This window comes from Lemur catta, chromosome 11 (assembly GCF_020740605.2).
Source record: "Lemur catta isolate mLemCat1 chromosome 11, mLemCat1.pri, whole genome shotgun sequence".
NCBI classification, from domain to species: Eukaryota; Metazoa; Chordata; class Mammalia; order Primates; family Lemuridae; genus Lemur; species Lemur catta.
Genome location: NC_059138.1, coordinates 28,580,923 through 28,602,973, shown reverse-complemented (window position 1 = coordinate 28,602,973; position 22,051 = coordinate 28,580,923). Strand labels below are relative to the sequence as shown.

Genomic DNA, 22,051 nt, shown 5'->3' with positions numbered 1-22,051 from the left:
CTCTAAAAGGAAGGTGTCAGCTAAAATGTTAACATGACCAAAATGTACAGAGTTTCTGTCAGCATAAAGAAATTGTCTTCAAAATTTAAAATGTGCAAATTTTAAGTAATACTCTATAACACATACAATCTAATGGGAGCAATTCTTTTTAGAATTGCATTTTATAAAATCACATCCCTTTTTGGTGGTATAGAGGGTTCACAAAAGGACAAAGATTTATTTACTGTTAGGAGAAATATCCCTCAGTTAAAAGTCAGATATAGTAATTAACATATTTTATAAGAAAGGAGAGTCACATAAATCTTTGCTTTACCAAGTAATTATGATATTCAGAATGGGGACAACTGTGAATGTTGGTGTGTCCCACCTGAAGGAAATGTGGCCAAGGGAGATAAAAGAGTGACTCAGTGACATTAGCAGCTCTGTTAAATTGACCCCCAGGTTATGTGACATCAATTTTCCTTCTCTTCAAAAAGGAATAACCATTATATATGTCTCACTTTCTTTGATATTTTTCCAGCAAGAATTCTGAGGTCATATATTATGATTAATGACCATTGAATATTCATTTCCTACTAAAATGTATAATTATTTTTTATTGTATCCTAGTAGGAAGCCTCATCTTGTCCTGAAAGGTCTATTTTCTTAAGTCTCTGTAAAAAATTGGAAGAAGAGATTGTGATCAATTGCCAGTGTGCCATAAGTGCCCACAAAGATTTGGTTCTGTGACATTACACGATTTCTGATGTTTTGCAGTAGTCATTTGTTCCCATTGTACGCTTACCCCGGGGAAGGTTTTATTCAGCTACTTGAAGTGCTTCGTGGTAAATGAAAGGTATTGCCCTTTTTTCCCTTTCTATTCTTTGCAGCACACCCCACTCTCAAACACAATGGAGAAGAGAGTAGAGCTTGAAGCTTGGAACTTTCCTTTCAAAATAAGTTAAATCAATCCTTTTCACACTGTGTTTATCAGAGAGCTGGTGGGGAGGGAGGTACATTGTACCTGAAATATTGCCAATCCTACAGAATAAAGCTGGGATCTTTTGTGATCATTTATGTGCATTATTTTTGGCAACAAGATATAAATATTAGCAATGATGAAGGTGATGGAAGTATTAGTAATTTACAAAGCTATAGACCTATGACTGTCTTTACCTCACCTTTCCTCCTACTCCTTGAGGTCATACAAGGGCTGCGCCTTGGCCAAGAGCATCTATTTATGACCAGGCAACGGACTTGAACATAACTTGGGGTAGCAGATTTCTGATTAAATTAGTAATTTCAGATATTGATTCAAATCAGCAGGGGCCAGCACTGTTCTCACTGAACTACCAAAAGCCATTCCTGTCTCACATTTTTCCCCCAAATCCCCTCTTCCCCTGCCCTCAGCACACACACACGCACATTGACACACTAACACGACAGACACAGAACTTTGTAAGAGGACTTGGCGAAGAGCTTCAGTCTTGGGACGGTGGGTCTGGCTGTGGTCTCGGACTGAGAGGTGGGCAAGGAACCAGTCCTGGTTAATGAAACATTAAAGGGAAGTCTTATATGTTTCTGGAAGTTTCTGGAAAAGTGCCTTCCTCCCTGATAAGGAGGAGACTGAGGAAGCTGAAGCTTTCTATCCTTTGCTGCATTCCATTTTCTGCCTTTGAAGGTGTTTCTGTGAGGGCATGGTGTGGGCTTCAGGGGAAGGTCGAGAGACTCCTGCAGACCATGGACCTGAGGTACTGATTACCCGCCACAGACATCTGGTTATAGGGTGGGGGCCTCTTTTTGTGAAGCAGCTAGCAGTGGGGTGTTATGTTATTTGTAGCTTAAAATACTGCACTGATACAATGACAACACTGTCCTGCAAATGTGGTCTAACCTGCAGGATTAAATGGGAAAATCTTACTAAATGGAGCTCTATTATTTCAAATCTACCCTGAAACTCAGCTATTGGCCCAATTTAAGAATATTAAATAACGATATGTTAGATAATGGTCAGCTCTAAATTACTTTTGTTATTTGGGAGACTCCAGAATATCTACTTTATTATTCTGTGAAAAATCACCAGAAGTTACTAATTACTCTTAAAAAAAATGTGTCAAAAGATACAGAATTCTACTTTTTCATGTGGCTTTTTTATATTCACCACTGTGTAGTGTAAGAGTCCTATATTAAAATTTGCCTGAATAGAGGGATAATGCTCTGAAAGCTCTAAGGAAGCAGTAAGTTTTCTTTAGAGGGATTAATTCTCTAATCAAGCCTTTCATAGCATTTAGAACTTGGCAAGATTCCTTGAGTACACTTAATAACAACACTAAAACCTATTTACTTTTTCTTGTACCTAACATAGTCCAGAAACCGTTACAGGTTTCGCATTCATTATCTTATTTAACCCTTGAATATCCGCAGTTTCACTTGGCCCAGGCCACACAGTAAGTGGCTGAACTCAAACCCAGATCTCCTGACAAGCAAAAGCCCTGCTCTCCTGGCAACAGGTTGCAGCTGCTGTTTGTTACCTTGTTTACAAGCTTCCTCCTGAGGAACCTCTGCAGCAGTCCGTGCATGGGCTCGCCATCCCACCGCAGCTGCACCCAGCGGAAATGCTGCTGCACCAGCAAGTCGGAGCCCTGCAGACAGGCCTTGGCAATGGTTCCCATCAGAAAGCAGTTCTCGTGAAAGTAGTAACATTCAGACATTCCGTTTCCTAAAATAAACCAAAAGCAATGGTCCAGTCTTAGCGAGTCACATTATGGGGGCAAAGGCAAACTAAAATCAGTTAAGAACATGAAGTATGTAACGTGTCCTCTGGGGAACAGAAAGATCGGAATATCACAGAAGCTTCTCAGCGTGGTCTCTCTACCATCTTTACCTTTCTGGAAAGTACAGGGGCTTTCAGTGCTGCGAATTTCAAGAGGTGCCAAAAAGTCCCCCAATAACTCAGACAATGAAGATTTTTCCAAATTCTCTAGGATGATGATGATTTTCTTCTTAACAGGAGATTGTTTCACTGGGATCAGACAAGCTGTGGGCAAAAAGTAAACTTGGTGACTAAAGCTTTTACAGAAACCTATACAAATTGGCAAAAATTAAAAGATGTAAAGACTATCACAACATGTTAAGCAAACCACTAAAGAATATATACAATATGATTTCATTATGCAAAGTTCAAAGTAGGCAACACTAAATATATAATTTAGGGATTCATACATAGGGAATAAAACTATAAAGAAAAGCTAAAAACAAAAAATAATGGTTATCACGAAAGATAGAGTAGTGGTTCCCTCCAGATGGGAGGTTTTGTGATAAGGAGAGGGGCACACAGGCACGTTCTGGAAGCTGAGACTATTCTATGAATATTTCTTGGCCTTGTCAGTGGTTAAATGGTTATTTTAGATTATTCATTGATCTACAAGTATTAATAGTATGTGTTTTATGTATGTCTAGTTCATAATACAAAAGGTTAAAAGCCTTTAAATGACGCATATGTAAAATGTTCATAAAATTATGTACACAGGACCTCAGGGAGATAAGCAGACCCCTCCCTTCATTTCACAGATCTCAGAGGCTGAAGTGATTTAACTAAGGTTTCAGAAATGATGGTAAGGAAGGAGTAAAATCTAGGACTTCTGAGTCTTATTTTAGCATCCCTTCCATTCAACCTAAAATGAAAGACTGAAAGTAAACGGAAGATTATTATGTAGTAAATGAATAAGTCAGTACACAAAACATACTGAAAACAGTGCCTGGCACCTACGAAGCAGTCAAATGCTATTAATATTTTAGTTAAAATGTATATAGCATTTCCAGTATACCAAACATTTAATTAAAAAATTAAAATCATGCTGGGTGACGGTGGCTCATGCCTGTAATCCCAGCACTTTCGGAAGCCAAGGTAGGAGGATGGCTTGAGGCCAGGAATTTGAGACCAGCCTGGGCAACATAGCTCTACCAAAAATAGAAAAAAATTAGCCAAGCGTGGTGGTGTGCACCTGTAGTCCCAGCTACTCAGGAAGCTGAGGCAGGAGGATCGCTTGAGCCCAGGAGTTTGAGGGTGCAGTGAGCTATGACGACGCCACTGCACTCTATCCAGAGACTTTGTCTCAAAAAAAAGAATAAAATCACTTTTAAGTTTTTAGAAAATTCTAAAATGCCCCAGTCTTAGCCACATTAACATTGTAAAAAGAAGGACCAATTTAAAATACTTGAGAGTATTAGCAAGTATTCTGCTTTTTACAAATACTGCTGATAGTATATTCTCCAGTCCTCTTTCAAAATAAAAGGCACAGGCAGAAGAACGGAGGCCGGGGCAGGACTGTCCCGGGGGGCCTGGGGAACCACATCAAGGTCAGAGTAACCGCAGGTGGCATGACGGTGAGCTCAGAGCTGATCTAGACCACAGGTCGGGACTGGGCCGGGCACGTGGGGGGGAGCAGTCACAGCTGTGGGACAGCACAGTGGCAGTGTGTGCCTTCAGCCTGGGCTGCCAGTTAGAATCACCGGGGACTCATCCCAGCGATTCTCAGGGATTCTGATTAAACTGGTCTGCGCTGGGCCTGTGGCGTCGGCATTTTGTAAAAGTTCCCCGATGGCTGGAATGTACAGCTAAGGGTGAGACTGGCGGATATGAAGCCTCAGAACCCAGGCAAAGGGGCAAAGTGGAAGACCCAGAATGTCACGTTAGGAGAGAGAAATGACCAGCTGTGAGACGCAGTGAGTCTTTAAGGAGAGGGATAAACAGGATTGGACTCCTGCTGAGATCCTCACTCCGGTGTGAAGAATTGGGTGGAGAGGAAATGAGGAGGAAAACACACCTACTAAGCTCTTACTGCTGGGGTTAAGGCAAGAGATGATGGGAGCCTCACGCAGGGCCAAGGGACGGGATGAAAAGGCATTTTGAGGGAGAATCAGTGAGTCTAGGTGAGTGACTTACTGAGAGAGGAGCAGAGAGGAAATATCAGAGACAACTCTGAAGTCCCCACCGACAAGAGGCCATGCAGTCAGAGGAGGCAGAGAGCACACGACCAGGAATGTACTTGGGGAGGGGGTGGGTGATGGGCTCTGTTTCAGGCCTGATGTGTTTGATGAGGGAAGTGTCCTTTCTGAGATGTCCAGGAGGTGGTGGGACATGAGGATGCACGCATCCAGGCAGGATTCAGGCTGGAGATAAAATAAATGAACTCATAGGACTGCAGGAGGTCTCTTGGAAGCAGGTAATAAACTCACTCTCCCGGGTCGGCAAGCAATGATTATATTGCTAATGACTTAATTAATCCCACATTTAATGGACAGTTTGTGCCTGAGACAAAAAGGGCACAGGGTTGCTGTTCATAATCATTGGATTAGGTTTCCACCTCATCTTTATCTTGGTCTCCCTTGAGGTACCAATCAAGGGTCCACTAGTGTGGGTTTCTTTGGTTTGCCATCGATGCTGCTAGCCTCGTTGCCTCAATTTTTCATTAGCAGCTACTTCTCTATCCGACCACTCACATTCGACATCCTTAGACAAGTTGGCGCAAAGGTAAATTTTATTTTACTTGAGAAATAGCACATGCCTAGTTCAGGTGACTTAGCATAGTTTCAGGTCTAAAAATATTAACCAACCACAGAAGCAGGAATTCGTTAGTTTCAAGGATTAACCCATCCCTGATCAGGATTTAAGGAGATGTGAAAGGAAGCCATCCACGCCATTTAAATCTGCAGATTCCCTTTGACCTGTGGCCCCAAAGTCAGCCATTGGGATTCCCTTTGCTTTATGATGCCTCAAAGCTCTGTTTCTGAAACTAGTCTACTCTTTTTGTCCTTTTGTTCCTTCCAAGAACAACAAGGCTGCATCAGCGCTGCTCCTCCCCTGCAGGTGGGTAATTTTAATTGGACACCCTCTTTGCTCAAGGCTACACCCCAGTTTTGTGCACCCTTGAAGTCCTGGATAGTTATAAATAGTTCTACAGCAACACTTGTTGGTTTAAAAATAACTGACACGTCACATTTTTAGTTAAACCCCAACTTGGCGACTCCAAGCCTATAATCTCCCCTTTGGGGACAGAAAACAGCCCCTGTTTTATGCTGCCACTGAAATCAAGGCTGTGCAGACACGATGCTCTGAGAGTCCAAGTGACAAACGCAGGGCAAACCTCCAAAAAGCCTCCACCAGCCATCAGCACAGGGTTCAAGGAGGTAAACTCTTTATGGAAAATCCAGTTGTCACATTCTCCTACTATAATCACAGTAATTCTATCCTTATTACTTCTAAAAAGGAAAGTTCTCTCAGGAATTCAAGCATAATTTTAAAATACTCTAGTGTTTAATTTTTTTTTTTCTTACTGCTGTCACATGTAATTTGGAAAAGAATCTGTCATGCTAACCCAATTCCATACCTTACACTGAGGAGAAATTGACCCAATTCTAATAATGCATTCACAGCCTCCTCACCAAATAACAGTCATGTGGCGTGACTCTCACAACAGGCAACAAGAGAGAGAAAATGCTATTTTAAAATAAACACAAAGTAATTTATACTGGAATAAATGATGTGTCATCTTCTTTGAAATGTTCTTTTATTCTACATTCTTTTCTTCATGTGGTACCATTTTAATCACCATTTAAGTTTTAGATTTTTTTGAAGTTGATTATTTAAAATACTTCTGCTACTCTTCCTTCCCATACTTTTTGTGCATGTACTTCTTTTATTCATTCTGTGACTCTTTTCACTGGCTTTCTTCTATGGAATCGTAGAGAGGAGCAAATAAGGTAACATATGTGCTGTGCTTAGTGGAAGATAAAAGTTCAACATTCCAACCCCAGGCAAATCCAAGTATTTAAGTCTGTTTCTTTAGCGAAAATAAGGTTAAAAACCAGGAATGTATATAGAATACCTCGCAAATCAGTGTTTTCCTCACTCGTAGTCATGCCATGTGATCACTTTCATTTCTTGGTAAAAAAGCAAGAGAGGAGCTGAGAGATCATTCCTGTGCCCTCCTTATTCTAAAAGCTGGAGCGGAACAGCCTGGGAAACTCTTTTCCCTCATCCAGATCTCTGCTTTCTCCCCCGTGTCCTCCTCCATCAGCTCGCGACCAAAGCATCGTTCCTCGCTCTGTGCTTTCCGCACGTTGAAAGAACCGACCCACACCCAGGGCTGGGTCCTTTCCTCTGGCTCCCTGGAGTTCGCAGGCACTGCTGCTGCCCCCGCCTCCCACCCTGCTCTGCTAAAGTGTCTGTTCTCCATTATCTCTTCATCTGTCACCAGTCAACAGCAGTGGGTGCTACTGAGAAGACAGTGGCACTGGTGGAGTGAGTTTTAGGAGCTAAGGGTGGACAGCAGGAGAGGCCAGCCATCATGTTCCTGATGTAACATTTCGAGAGCTTGAGTGCTCATTCTGGAGCCATCAGAGTATAACAGCAGGGAAAAGTCATGAGTGGTTTTGGGTCTTAGAGTGAACCCCCGGACACCCTGCGGAGGGAGTGTGACCAGAGGAAGCATTAAGGGGTAATGCTGAGGCCTCCCCACCAGTTTGAACAAGAAATGACAGGTGGCAGGGGAAGAGAGGGCAGGAGGAAGAGAAGAGATAAAGAAAGCGCATTTGACAGAGCTTAGGGACTGCTGGGACATGAGGAATGAGGGGAACTGAGGCTCCCGTAATGCCCAGCTTGCTAACTGGGGCAACCGCGGTCAAGGTCTTTGCAGATGAACCATGTATTTGTGTCTTAGTTTTACTATTAAAAAGTGAATGAAGATATTGATACTCATAAATTACTAAGCCACATACAGAATAAAAGTCCTTGTGTATTTGAAAATGATACACCGTTTCCTACTATTCTTTCTTGAACTCAGAGTGGAGATTTTTTTGGTCTTGGCTTATGGTTGAAAAACTTCATTTTTCAAATTCAAATCACTCTATCTTTATGTCCTGTCATCAGTGACTCCCTTATCAACTCCTGTCTCTCTAATCTAACTTCTTCCTACCTCCACTCTAAGCAAGTTCTTCTACGTGCTAACATCTGAATGGGACTAAGAATTCCCTTTTTCTTTGCCCATGCTATTTTCTGCACCAGAAAATTCACCCATGCATTCAACAAATAATTATTAGCAATTAGTATACAAGGCTAAATAGAATAAGCTATAGTACCAACCTTCAAGGAGCTCATAATATGTGTGTGTTATGAAAGGCGAAACCCCAATAACACCCTCACTGCCCTGGCCTACGGCTGGGTGGGGCACAAAAGTACAAACAAGTCTACTGTTGTACAAACAAGTCTACTGTTGTTCACTAGAAGGACACATCACCTCTGGAGGGATCAGAGAAGCTTCATTTGAGGTGTCCTTAAAGTATTTTAGAAGAGGCTTTTCCTATAGTTTCCAGAAGGGCAGAGAACACGTCTTTTCTAATCACTACATACTAGTGTTCATAGTTCCTGCCACGTGGTAGCCATGGTATGTGTGTGGGACGAGGGGAGTTCACACATTTACTCTGATTCTAGCAGAAGCTGCAGCATCAACGTGGGGAGTGGAAAAGTGAAGGACATGCAGGGTAGGGAATAAACACCAGATCCTGCTGGAACGTGTACATCTATTTAAAAAGGGTCAGATAAGCAAATCAGGTGGATCAATGCCCCAGAAATGGAAAGCTTTGAACAGCGTCCACTTAGTTCACTGGGCAACGGAGGGACGGGGGTGCAGGTGCAGAAATCACGGGAGGTTTTAATCAGGGGTCTGCGCCTGAGAGGAACGCTCAGGGCAGAGAGCAGGAGGCAGAGAAGCTGTTCACATACAAGCACGAGTTACAGGGAAGGGAGCACAAAGTAAGACGGTGCTAAACTGGATGGATAAGAAAGCAGATTGAGACTGACTCGGTGACCCGGGGCTGACTGTGGGGCAAAGGTGAAAGGTGTGTAAATGAGAGGAACAGGGGTTCTGTATGGTTCTCATATTGCTTTTAAAATTGGAATAGCTGGCAACATTGAAAGAACTCCAAAGTTTGTATGTAAAAACCTGGATTTCTGGCTTCTCCCTAAAAGTCACAAGACGTCACGACACTGGATCTGCCAGGAACAAACAGCTGGAGCTCAGCGCTGCTGCTCCTCCAGCAAATAAGGACAGGCCTCCCTGCTGCCTGCGGTCCCAGACTGCTTCACCCCTAATGCTGCTCGTTGGCACGGCGGGTATTTAGGTCTTCAAGCTTGCCAATAAGATCTGAGTTTCCAGTGTGGGAGCCCAGAGACTTGGACCAATCTCCAAACTGGGAGATTAGGAAGAGGAGCTCTTTTTAAGAAGATGCCCACCATAGACTTAGAAACGCGGAGCTGGTCACCTTTGCGTCCTTCAGGACCTAATTCACTGCTCTCCAGTTTTCTTAGCTCTCCCCGCTTAGAGCAGAATCCAGTCTATAGTTGCTATCTACCCTGACAGGGTGAGAACAAAATGTTTGAGCTTCTTACTTTGAGATGAAACAAGACTGAAAGTTGAAAAAAACATGTGGGACTAAGTGGGAAAAACAGATATTTGGCACAGGGGAGCTTTTAAGGCTGCTGGTGATTGAGGTCAGGCTCAGGAGCCAGACTGCTTGGGTCTGAGTCCTGCTCTATGTCCTTGCCGTGGGACCTTTGGGCAGGATACTTAACCTCTCGTCTCAAGTATTTTCACGTTTATAAGTCAGGGACGGTGACTGTACCTGCCTCAGAGGGTTGCAAGTTAAGAAACGCAGTGTTTAGAATGGGGCCTACTGGAATAAGAGTTTAATAAATCTAAGCTATGATTAGCAACTTTATCAGAGAAAACAGCTTTGCATAGCTAACTTTCACTAGTTTCTAGTCTAAGACTGGCTTGTGGAGGATTCAGATCCTACTGGAATTTGCTGCTCCCAAAATGTGCTTCTAGGTTTCTGGAATCCTCAGTGAAATCCTCAGGGCTTCCCCAAACCTGCCTCTTAATTTCATTTCTTAATACAGAGCTGCAGGTAATTTCTATCTTCCTAAGCCGGATGTGCAGTTGTCCTGGCCACAAGATATCTCCCTTTGTCATGGCTCCACAGATAAGTAGTGCCCTTCCCCTGAACAGAGATTTTGAATTTGCATCTCAACTCATCCTTCTCTGACTTTGCAACTGTCTCCTTCACCCCTGGGGCTCTGTGGCTTTGAGCCCTTGGAGAATGAAGTCTGGTCTGTGTCATTTTGTGTCACAGTGGCTAGTTAGGCTATGCTATGCTATGCAGGGTTATGCTAACTCCACCTGTGATGAAGCTTGGGGTGTTAGGCTCTGGAGCCTAAGACAGAAAACTCACGAATAACCTTATACTAACATACATGTTTAATCTTGGTCTGCTGCTACACAGCAAGTTATTAAACCTCTCTGTGCCCATTTCCCCAACTTTGAAATAGAAATAATGATATCTATTTGCATAGGGTTGTTGTGAAGATGAAATGAGTTAATTAGCACATGTAATGAATTTAGCAAAGTACCAGTTGATGGCATACCAAGGGTGGGGTGGGCAAAGCAGTCTGCCGCATTAAGGGATGTACTGGTTATAGAGAATTTTTGAGAAATACAATTTACTAAAACTTGATCTGCTTTTTCTTATCACCATGGTCCAGCAATTCCAAACAGCATTAAAGACGCAATACCCAGGCCAGCTCGGGTACGCTGCTCTCACCACCTCCTCCCTTGGTGTACCACTGGTGCCAGTGATGCAGTATGCTCACAACAATTAATGATTAATAAAAAAAAAAGATGAAAAACAGAAAATGCAGGATGCTCAATGAATGCAATACTATACACATGCAAATACTTTTTTGCAGGCATTCATCCCATAGTTGCTGAATAATTAAATATTTGACTTAAATTTATCCCCAAGCAACAAAGTTGGTTTCCTTTTAATGGCATCACTGAAGAGCCATTTTGGTTATCACAGTCCAGTTGGGTGAAATGGTCTTACCACTACTGATGAACAGGTCCACTAGCTGTTCCTTGGAGAAACCAGCGTCTACTTCAGCGCTCACTATTTCACAGGAGAATCCTGCAGCCATTTGTCTGTGCTGTGAAAAGAAAACAGAGTGATTAGTTCTACACACTTTCCAGTTTTCAAAGAAAAAGAGATGATATACACGTAATCGATACCTTCAGGCAGAGTGCAAGCTGATGTACTATGTAGTCTTGCAAGCTTCCTTCTGGGCCATGGAAAATGACATTATGATATTGTTCAACCTATTAATAAACCATAAAGAGACCTTAGGTGAAGATGCTAAGTTGAGAAGAGATAAAAGCAGTATACAAGTGTGTAATTCCCTTTTTGATTGTCCTTAGACTTTCAGAAGATTAAAAATAATATTTTAGAGATTAGCTTAATTCATTGGAATTAAATGAATTAAAGTCTTTCATTTTAATGCAAAGCATGGGAAAGAGTATTTAGCAAGAGCCGACATTTTATGGAAAAGCATATACTTTCTTCCCTCTACTTTCTACAATGAGGTCCAGTATGTTAGCTGAGAAACAGTTCTAAGTGTATTTTGTCCCTTGCAGATATTGTTTCCTCTTTATTGTCTTTTGCAGATACTCTTTACTTTCAATTTTCCCAGTGCTTATTTTGCTTTTTAGTGGTTAAAGTAGAAATGCATTTCATTAAGGAAATTTTGGAAAATACTAAGATATTTAAAGAAGCAGATTAAAAATTACTGATAGTGTCAGCACCAAGAAGCAACCACTGTAAATAGTGTTTCCTTCCAGTTTTTTCTTTGTATAGTGGATGTGCATGTGTGTTAGCATTTATAAGTTTTTTTTAAAGAGGCATACATGAGTGTAATCCATTTACAGCTGTTGTATATCAGAGAATATCTTTGTGTTGACTTCTTAGAGAAAAGATGTCTCGATAAATATAAAACTCTTGGATCAACTTTATGTACTATTCCATTCTAGAATTCAGTGTTTCAAAGAAATCTAGGTAGAGATGGATCACTTTTATTTTATAAAAAAGAAAATCTCCTGCCTGGATGCTTATAAATTTTTTTTTTAACCCTTATCCTCATGTAAATGGATACCTCACCTAAGAACACATGGAGATCCAGCATGCAGTTGGATGGAAAGGAGATTATTATCCACATAGAGCAAGGGCAGTGATGCCTGGAGCAAGATGTCGAGGGGGGAAGGCAGCCTCCCACTTCTTGCATCCCAGGGCTGAGACCTCTGTCACCTCCCAGCACACACACTCGGGAGCAGCTTTCTTATTGGAGGGGTCTTGCAGAAAAGACCATGGACAGGTGAAGCTCCAACCTAATCGGTACAGTTGATGTTGTTCATGTGTGAAGACTGAGCTGCCCAGACTTGGAGAAGTGTTAAACATGAAAGGGTCTGTTATTTCTGTAATTTGGAATGGGACAAGGACAAGTATGTGTATCTTTGTGCTGTTGTCGTTCCACTGTGCTCTGATGAGGTTGTCCCTTTGAGATACTAGGGGAAGGCCACATCTTTGAGGGTGGCTGAGGTGGACTTCTGTGAAGACAGTAAATATGTCCCTGCTCCATCATTACAGGAGGCAGATTCTGGGATAGGAAACGAAGGCCTGATGGGAGGAAGCACTTAGCATGGAAGGATGAGGGAACTTCTTCCTTCCCTGGGGCCTTTAAGACTTGATCTTTGGCCTCCAAGGAGACCAAGGCATACTTGTGGGAACTCCTGGAAAGTGGAGGAAAGCCAGGCTTGGCCACCAGGCATCAGGGCATGAGTTGAGGAGGCAAAAGGTCATTTAAGGGGCTCCTTGATGCTGGGTTTGGGACTGGGATTTAGGCCCTAAAAGACAACATATCTGGCAGCCACCATTCATTTTCTCTGAGTTTGAATACTATTTCATTATTGCAAAGCCTTCAATAAAAGGCTTACCAATGCCTGGAAGAAACATGACAGTGGCTGTATCTGTCCAGGGAATGTCGGGATCCTAAAGCCACAGGATGCACTCAGCAGTGGGCTGGGCTGTTTTCCGTGGTCTTGGTGGTCTGTGACCCAAGCAATGGTGGAGGTGCCGGTGAGCATCAGGACTGGAACAGGGACTTCCCCAGAGACACAGGGGAGAGGAATATCCTAGAAAGTTCAGCTGAAGTTCTGCTTCTAGGCAGTAAGGCTATGGAGCCACAAGAAGACTTGAGGGGTAAATTATTATTCAAGAATAATCATTGAATAATAAAGAATTATTGAAGAATAATCTGTTCTCATTTTTATTTATGAGACGGGAAAGCCTGGGAGACATACAGATTGTACTTGTCATTAAAAACTACCACACAGATTTGTCTAGTTATGGCCTCTTTCTCCCAATTTCAAATGAAACATGGCAAGTCCTCTTGATATGCACAGTCAGGCCTTTTTTGGCTCAGGAAATTTTTCTTCAATCATGTTTTTGGTAATTTCTCTCCTCAGAATGAAAACTCTGTTCTACGGTATTCTTCCACGGATGTAATGTAATTTGTTATTATTTATGGACTGTGAAACCACAGGAAGGATTTTTTAGTAAAGCAGAAGCGTGGATCCCCACTGGCTTCTCTCACCACGCATTGAGTTTCTGGCTAACTCTCCTCCTCAGGTCACTGGGTAGCTGAAAGGCCAAACTCCAGTTGCTTGTCAACTCCAGGGTCTGGCAAAGGCTGCGGTGGAATGACCTCCTTCTGTCCAACACGGCAGACGAACGCATGAGGATAAACCATAGTCCCAGGACGCACCTCAGCCCAGGCTGCCCCTGTGTCCACCCCCACTAAGGGCTCATGGCTAATATCCCTCCTGGGATGTAGCATAGTCTCGCTAATCCCCATCAACTCCTTGCTCAGGTATTTCTAGGAGCTGCAGTCTCTAAATGGATCTGAAAGGACCTACAGGGAGTGGAGGAGAGTATCACAGTGCTGGAGAAAGCAGAGACTACACAGGATAAATGCCCAGTTTTCTAACTGGTATACATCTTGTTTTTTGGAATCATCATGAAGATTTTAAGAGAAAGATGATACTGTTTCCCTACTTGATTTCAAGTAGGCCTCACATAAGCGGGCCTAATACTCTATTGCCCCTAAAAATAGTAGGAAATATTTCCAGATTCTTGCCAAAGGGAGACGTCAGTTCTATTTTTGTGTTATTGTGAGAATTTGTCATTTTTCAAAAGTGCTTTTGTAGGAAATTGTGTATTAGGTACTTCTAGTCAGGTGCAATTTTAAACCGGAACTCTCCAGCTCTCCAAATTAATCCCAAATTGCTCTTATTAGGGAGAAACTTTCTCACAACGAACAGATTGTTTCACACAGTGAAATAGGATACACATTTTCAAGATTTACTGAAAATAAACAGGCTACAGATTTTCAAGATTTACCCCTTGAGATTTTCAACTAGCATTGCTATTTAATCTTGTCTCACTCCTGAAAACAAGAGTGCTCTATTCATTATAGCCATCCTGTCAAATTGCCTACATTTTCTTAAGATTGATTTTGAAATCAGATAACAGAAAGAAACCCAATGTCATAAGCTGTCTTCAATTTCAACACCTCATTTGTTCTCAGATTGTAGGTTTTTAGGAAATACAGACAGGAAACACTTGATTTAAATTCCATTGAAAAGGCCATTCACTAACAGTAAGCCCTTTGTGTTTAGTTTAATATCCTGTGTGGGATAAGGTAGAATATAAATAAATAAGTGAATTAGATAGGTAAAGAGAAAAACAAATGTATAGACTTCTGGATCATTCGTACATTTTAATGCATGTGTTCCATTAGGTTTCTCCTCTTTTCAGGCATCACCAATTTTTTGTTAATGGTATTTTGTTATCTCATGAAATGATATAGTTGTGTCGGTTACCATTTAAAATCTGAACAATAGCAAAAATTAGCTTAATTACTAGGAACCTGTTATTCTATTGAGACTGGCATAAACATACAAAGCTCTGCCAAGAAATTAAGTATCTGTTTTAGATTTAGTATATTACATGTCTCCCAATTCAAGATCTTGGGTATAATGAATGTACATGCTCCATGCTTCCAGCAGAGGGCTCTAAAGATAGACAGATAGGCAAGAAGATTTTGGTGGTGGTAGTTTGTAAGTATTATATTTTAATCGTGTTGAAATAAGATCTGTTCTTTGGAAAAGAAGATCAAACTCAACTTTTAAAATTACAGACTGAATTATAGTTACCAGAATTATCCCCTAAGTGCACATCCACAGTGTGACATTTCTGCTTATTAGTAAAGGGACATTGGGCCTCATTATCACAATTGGTACCAATCCCTTTTATTCTTGTGTCTTGACAGCCTATTCAGGAAGCTCATCACATGTCAATTAGTGCTTTGTGAGGCAAATGGATTCTGGATTAGATGGAAACAAGTGACCTCAACAATAGACCATCCATCCATTTATCTATTTTTTCCAACACAATGTTTTCCTACAGAATGGGGTTTACTAGAGGAGCTGTGGTCTACACCAGCAGTCCCCAACCTTTTTGGCACCAGGAACTGGTTTCATAGAAGACGATTTTTCCAAGAAAATTGGAAGGGGGTGGGAAATGTTTTGGGGATGATTCAAGTGCATTACATTTATTGTGCAAACCTCTCTGCTCGTCATAATCTGTATTTGCAGCCACTCCCCAGTGCTAGCATCACCACCTCAGCTCCACCTCGGGTCATCAGGCATTAGATTCTCATAAGGAGCACACAACCTAGATCCCTCGCATGCGCAGTTTACAGTAGGGTTCACACTCCTATGGGAATCTAATGCCGCAGCTGATCTGACAGGAGGCAGGGCTTATGTGGTGATGTGAGCGATGGGGGCAGCTGTAAATACAGGTGAAGCTTTGCTCCCTCACCAGCTGTTCACCTCCTGCTGTCTGCCCACGAGTGGCCCAGTTCCTAACGGGCCAGGGACCAGTACCAGCCCACAGCCCAGGGATAGGGGACCACACGTCTACACTACTGTCAATGCAGCACCTGCAATGTATTTCCAGAGTTGTGGCATTTGAAAATAATAAACCTGAACTTTTGTTTGGCATTTTACTTATACGTAGTCTGAAGAAAAGCTTCTGTCCAGAAACAGTCTTAGGCCAACTTGTGCTGAGACACTGAACTCAGAAAAGAATGAAAAGTAAAAAGGCTTTCCAAAGCCAATAAAATTGGGATGGTTGTAGCTTAAAATCACGTGCTTTATGGCTAGGAATTTTATTCCAACCTCTTCTGACACTCAATTTTAAAGAACTAATTTATTTATTCTTTAAAGCCATGAATGGTATAATTACTGTCAATTTATCCATACAAAATTTCCCCAAACAATATTGACATATTCAGCATTTGGAATATACTAAACTGGAATCCTTCATGTTAGACAGAGTTATAACCATTTGCTGAGGTCTCTCTTTATAAAATAGGTATGAGAGAGTAACAGGAATTGAAGAGAAATTACAGTTCACATACACAGAGACCTCATACACTATATATCTATTTTAAATTAGCTTATGGAAACTGTAAAAGCCAATATCAGACTTGGTTACTAACTTCAAATAAAGGTAGGTTCTCATTTATTGACTCAGGCATAACAACTTGGGTATTACAGCTATTAAAAATAAAGTTATACGATGTAACTCTGGGACATAACTGCTCCCTTGTCAGCCAGCCTCTAGGATTCACGAACCCTTCCTGCCTCAGACCTCCTCGGGGCTGACGCTCATCCCACTGCCCTGAATCTTTTTCCACTATTTCTATGGAAGCTGAGGCTTCCGCTGGTGTTGGAGCCACCTCTTCCTCATATAGGCAACTGCTTCCTTCTACCAGGACTTCACCCGGCCTGTTCTTCCGTGCCCTGCAAAAGGTTAGGCTAGAACTGGCCATCTGCTAGAGGGGTTGATGGAGCTTTTGTGGGCTGTCTTAGACATACAACCATTACTTACAACACTATTTTTATGGGAAAGTAGCAAATTTATTTTAGGAATGTATGGAGCATAAGTAGCAGCAACTCCTAGTGATGGTTCTTAACAATTAGCATGGCACGTATTGGACTGGATGGACAACAGGTGGGAGAATCTCAAGGCTTGCAGTCCTAGAGCATTCAGAGTCCTACATCGTAAAGTAGGGCTCAGATTAGGATGGTCTACTTGTGTATTTTTCTAATATAATAATTATTCAAATCACTGACTTATTAAAATACAAGGTTGGCAATAACCTAATAAACTCACAAACTGGCTAAGAGAAACATTTGAGTTAATGCAGCTATTACAATAAATTATTAGTGATTCAAAACTCAGGTTGAATATTTCCCTTATTAATTCAAGGGTGGAGATTTAAAATTTACTTGTATTATTTTAACAATTCAATGAAAGTATGTAAAAATAGCATTAAAAAAAAAAATCCCAGAAACAAAAAGCTTGATTTAAAGCCTTCACATAGGAGGAGACAAGGCAGATAAAAAATAAATAAAAAATAAAGTCTTTACTTCATGGTTTTCTGCATAAGAGTTTTAACACATGCATTTTATATCATACATTTGCATACATAGTAGCAACTGGTTATGAAAATGCTTGCTCATTAATAGCCTAGTAACTAGTATAAACTATGATTTACATGCATGAGTATGGCAGACAAAGTTCAAGTCCTTAGGTCTCATCACTTAAGGTGGGTACCTACCTCCTAGAATGATTAAATGAGAATCTGTATACTTATAACAGAGTTTGGCATATAATAAATGTGCAATAAAAAGTCATCTATTACTATGTTTGCACATCTACTGTACAGATTTCCAATAATTCAAATACACATCAATGTATCCATAGTTATTTGTACCACTGGGGAGGGGGGATACGCCACTCTCTGCTCAGATTTCTCCAATGATTTTCTACCTACCTGGAATAAAATTCGAAGTCCTCGCCGCCATGTTCCTCTCCATGTTCCTGCACGATCTAGCTTCTGGTCATTTCTCAGACCTCACTGTCAGTCTAGATATCTTTGTATTTGCCATTGCCTCTGCCTCCAACACACCCTATAAGGCTACTCTCTTCACTTCATTTGGTTTTCTGTTCAAATGTCACTCCAGAAAGATCTTTCCTGACAACCCCATCTAAAATTAGCACTTTCTGCCATCCCTTCCACCCACTCTTTATCTCCTTATCTGGTTTTATCTTTTTATACTTGTAATTAGTGCTGGTTGTCACATTACATATGCATTTATTCTTTTTTGTTGTTGTTGTTGTAAATCTCTCTTCTCTCACTAGAATGTAAGCTCTGTGAGGCCAGGAAATGTGTCTTCTACCTAGCTATATCCTAAGTTTCTAACATACTGCCTGTACTTAGGAGGCTCTCAATAAACAGTTGCCGAACAACTGAATTAAATAACAGGATACAAAAATTCATAACACATGGTCTAGCCCCTTAAGGGGTTTCTAATTGTGTAAGGAAGAGGAAACATTCACAACCAGTATAATATATTACTGCCTCAGTCACATTAAATTTTACAGTGACTCCTGAAATGAGTGATAAATTTGCATTATATTCATCCAAGAGTTAATTTTTGGATTAAAAAAGGCTTTTGTGTACACTCACTAAATGGAGACTAAAAGTAGTAACAGTGTTTGGTCTGGTTTGTTGGTCACTGGTAGTCAAACTATGTCTTACAGCCTTAGGAGGCACACATATAAGCGTACTTAGAATATTCTACATAGAAGGTGACTAGTAGACATCTCATTTCATAGATTTGCTAGTCAGCACTAATTTGTAACTATAATTCAGTTGCATGGCCCTTTTATTCATTTTATCATCTAAACAGGTGAATGAAAAGCCTTGGCCAGAACCTTGCCTGGTATGGAAAAAAAGGAAAATGGAGAGAAGGAAGTGGTTCTACCAGCTGCCTCTGCTGGCAGACTGAGGCTCACATTCCTAAAAACCAGTTGGTCACACCCTTCAACCTTCATTTAAACAAGGGAATGAGACAGATCTCCTCCCCACCATACATACATAAATTCCTTAGGGAAAGGGGAGCAAGTAGCAAGGAAAAGAAGTGAAAGTATCAGTTCAGGAGACACCACCTCTCCCATGCAGTGAACGCTCTGAATGTTTATATATGCTACTGCCGCTGCTTGTACAAAGGCTAATTTCAACTCTGAGCCTAGCTAGAAGATCAATGGAATGGTTTTGAATGCCTCTTTCATCAGGGGTGAAAACAAAGACATCGATTCACAGTTTATGGGAACAACTTTTGTAAAGGCTCATAGTCCAACTCAGTTATTTTTGTTTTTAAGGCTGTCTAAATTAAGGTGGTAAAACAACATTATCTTTTACTTAAGGTTTTGTACCATTAGTATTAGTTTTAGACATATCTCCCACACACAGTACATCTGAGACTTGCACAACTCTGGCTTCGTCACTTACTAGATGTGGGGCTTTGAGCAATTCATTTTACCCCTCTCTCTGTTTCTATTTCCACCTCTACAGAAGGGATGAAATTATCTCACAGGGATGTTTTGAAGAATAAATAAGACATGAAAGCACTTGGCATATTGCCTGGTATGTGATAAGTAATGAACACAAAACATTACATTTATCTATTTTTTTATATCTAGAACTTGCTACTTTTCTTGAGAATCATTTCACCTTCCACCTTTTAGTAACAGCCAGCCTAGTTTTAGCTGGATGCGTGATTGCCCAGCAAAAGGCCACACTTCCCAGCGAGGTGTGGACATGTGTCTAAATTCTGGCCAGTGGGATGTGGGCAGGAAGGATGTGTGCAACTCCCCTGCAAGGAAGAGGCTTGCTCCCCGGGTCCTCTTCCCTCAGGCTAGGACGTGGGTGCGTGGGAGCAGTGACTACCTTTGACCAAGTGACACGAACAACATCCCAGGGAACAGTGACACAGGGAGAGAAGGTGCTGAGGCCCTGGAGACATTGCCCTGGCCCTACTCCCTCCCTCGACCTCTGCCCTGCTGGGATTTATATGTTTGAGAAAAATGAACTTCTATCCTGTCTAGGCTATAATTACCTGGTTTCTATTAAAATGGCCAAATTAACCTCCTAACTAATGTTAGCATATTTACTGAATTTGAAATTATAAAAATTTGTAGTAAAGATATCTTGATATTTATGGCCATTTCCTTCCATATTGATGATTGTTTATTTGATGCCAAGTCCTTGGTAAGAGAAGATGACCTTCTGCCAATTACAATGCTTCACACGTCACAGGTGGGCTCTGCATCCAGGCAACGGACACGGGGATGACAATGACAGAAATGCAGACTGTTGAGCAGCCAGCCAGGAAGAGCCGATGGGGAAGGTGATGGCACAGGGTGAGCAGGAGCTCACACTCCTCCTCTAGACACACAAACAGGCCACCAGGGTTTCCAGTGGCAGGAGGGAAGTGGGGGCCTCCGCTCGGCAGCGTCAACCTACCAGCCTGAGGTAGTTCTGCAGCATCTGAAGGGGGATCATGGACGCGTACGTCACACTACTGAGGCAGCCATCTTGAGGACCTGCAAAAAACAAACACCACAGAGAAAAATTGGCTCTCCTTTAGCAAATATAAAAATGATCAAAACACAACAGAATCTATCATAAAAGGTAAGTTTGTTGACTTGTGTAGGCAGAGCTGACATTTAGTTAAGAAGCATCGGTGTGCCTTTGCCATTGTGAAAATACTGTCACACTTTGTACTGGCTGGTAAGCAGCCACCGGCCTTCCAAGAGCTCCCTGGCTGCTCCTTCCTGCCCCCTGGGCCGCCCACCCACCTCCTAGCAATCCCAGCCAGGGCCTCCAGATCCCAGCTCCAACACTGTGGCTGGCATCTACTGATTGCTGGGTTCAGTGTTTTACTGCATATAAGTGAAAGTTATCATCGATAATCGCAACCCTCAGAAAGCTTTAGCCTTGGCCAACACTAGGCATAGGTCTGGAGTTTTCTTTTAGTCCATTTGCAACCCTCCCCCCTCCCACCACCAATTCTATAACTCTCTCAATATGTTGTTTGAGCCTAAATGAACTTTCTGGGGTGGCTCTCACTTCTTTTACACTTCAGTAAAATAAAACTATATTGGTTGAGACTGAATTTTTTAAGATTCCATTCCAAAGTATGGGAAATACATGATGAAATCAGTAGCCTTTTAGATTCAAGGGCTGAGAGATTCAGTATTCCTGTACCACTTACTGGCGGCATGACCTAAGACAGGAAAATCACTCTCTCTGAGCCTCAGTTTCATTATCTATAAAACAGGGATAAACACAGATACAGATCCCAGTGGGTTGTTATGAGGATTAAATTATTTGATACTTATGCTGTAAATGACAGGGTTTAGCACATGGTAGGTGCTCACTAGACATTAGCCTATACCAGCATCATAGTCATATTAACCACACACTACACTTGACAGTGGCAAAAGACATTTCTCTGTTAACACAGTGTCTGTCACTCTCATCTGGCATGTCAGTTTGGCCTCTGATTTGTTCCTAATGAGGGATATAATCAACATGGCAGGAATCAATAATCTGGACAGACATCACCATAGGTATCAGGAACATGGCTTTTGGTCTCTCCTCCCCTTAACCAAATGTTTTAAAAACCTCTGATTACTGGACAGTGGGAGTCACATGTGCATGGCTAGAGGACACTGACAGCCAGTCATGAAGCAAACTCTCCTTAAACGTCACCTCAGTTTGGAACATTGTTACCTGACAAAAGCACGGTGACCTGCTCTGCCTTAGTCTTCCTCATGAAGTCCCACGGGGACTGGGCGAAGCTCTGACCGGCCGACCATGGCATACTTCCTAGTTCCAAAAAAATGAAATAAAATGTCAAGGGCTGCCTAACAGTAATTTTTCTCATAAGGGTAAACATATGCTCTTCCCTGTGAGAACCTTAAGGAATCCAGAGCTTAAACTGGCAAAGGCATGTACAGACACCTATAGGGTCATACAAGGGGTTAGCTCCCTAACGAAATTCTTGTTGAAGGTCAAAAGGCGGGCCTTTGATCTACAGACCACTCCAAAGCCGTCCTGGGGAGGGATTAAGAGAGAGATCTAGGGAACAAAAATACAGACAATTATTTCTAGGGTTAAGAGCAAAGCTGACCATAACCTAAAATTGTT

General features: G+C 41.7%; 1 protein-coding gene across 2 annotated transcripts in view; it reads right to left on the bottom strand.

The window, feature by feature from the left end:
- The window catches only part of CTTNBP2 (cortactin binding protein 2), a 147,047-nt gene that overhangs the window by 18,670 nt on the left and 106,326 nt on the right, over positions 1-22,051 (bottom strand). For both annotated transcript variants that reach the window (XM_045564469.1, XM_045564471.1), the window contains 6 exons: positions 21,635-21,730; positions 20,363-20,442; positions 11,103-11,189; positions 10,921-11,020; positions 2,864-3,016; positions 2,511-2,698 (listed from right to left, as the gene is read on the bottom strand). In XM_045564469.1, coding sequence (XP_045420425.1) covers positions 2,511-2,698; positions 2,864-3,016; positions 10,921-11,020; positions 11,103-11,189; positions 20,363-20,442; positions 21,635-21,730 — 704 coding nt within the window. The remainder of the gene's footprint in view (positions 1-2,510; positions 2,699-2,863; positions 3,017-10,920; positions 11,021-11,102; positions 11,190-20,362; positions 20,443-21,634; positions 21,731-22,051) is intronic.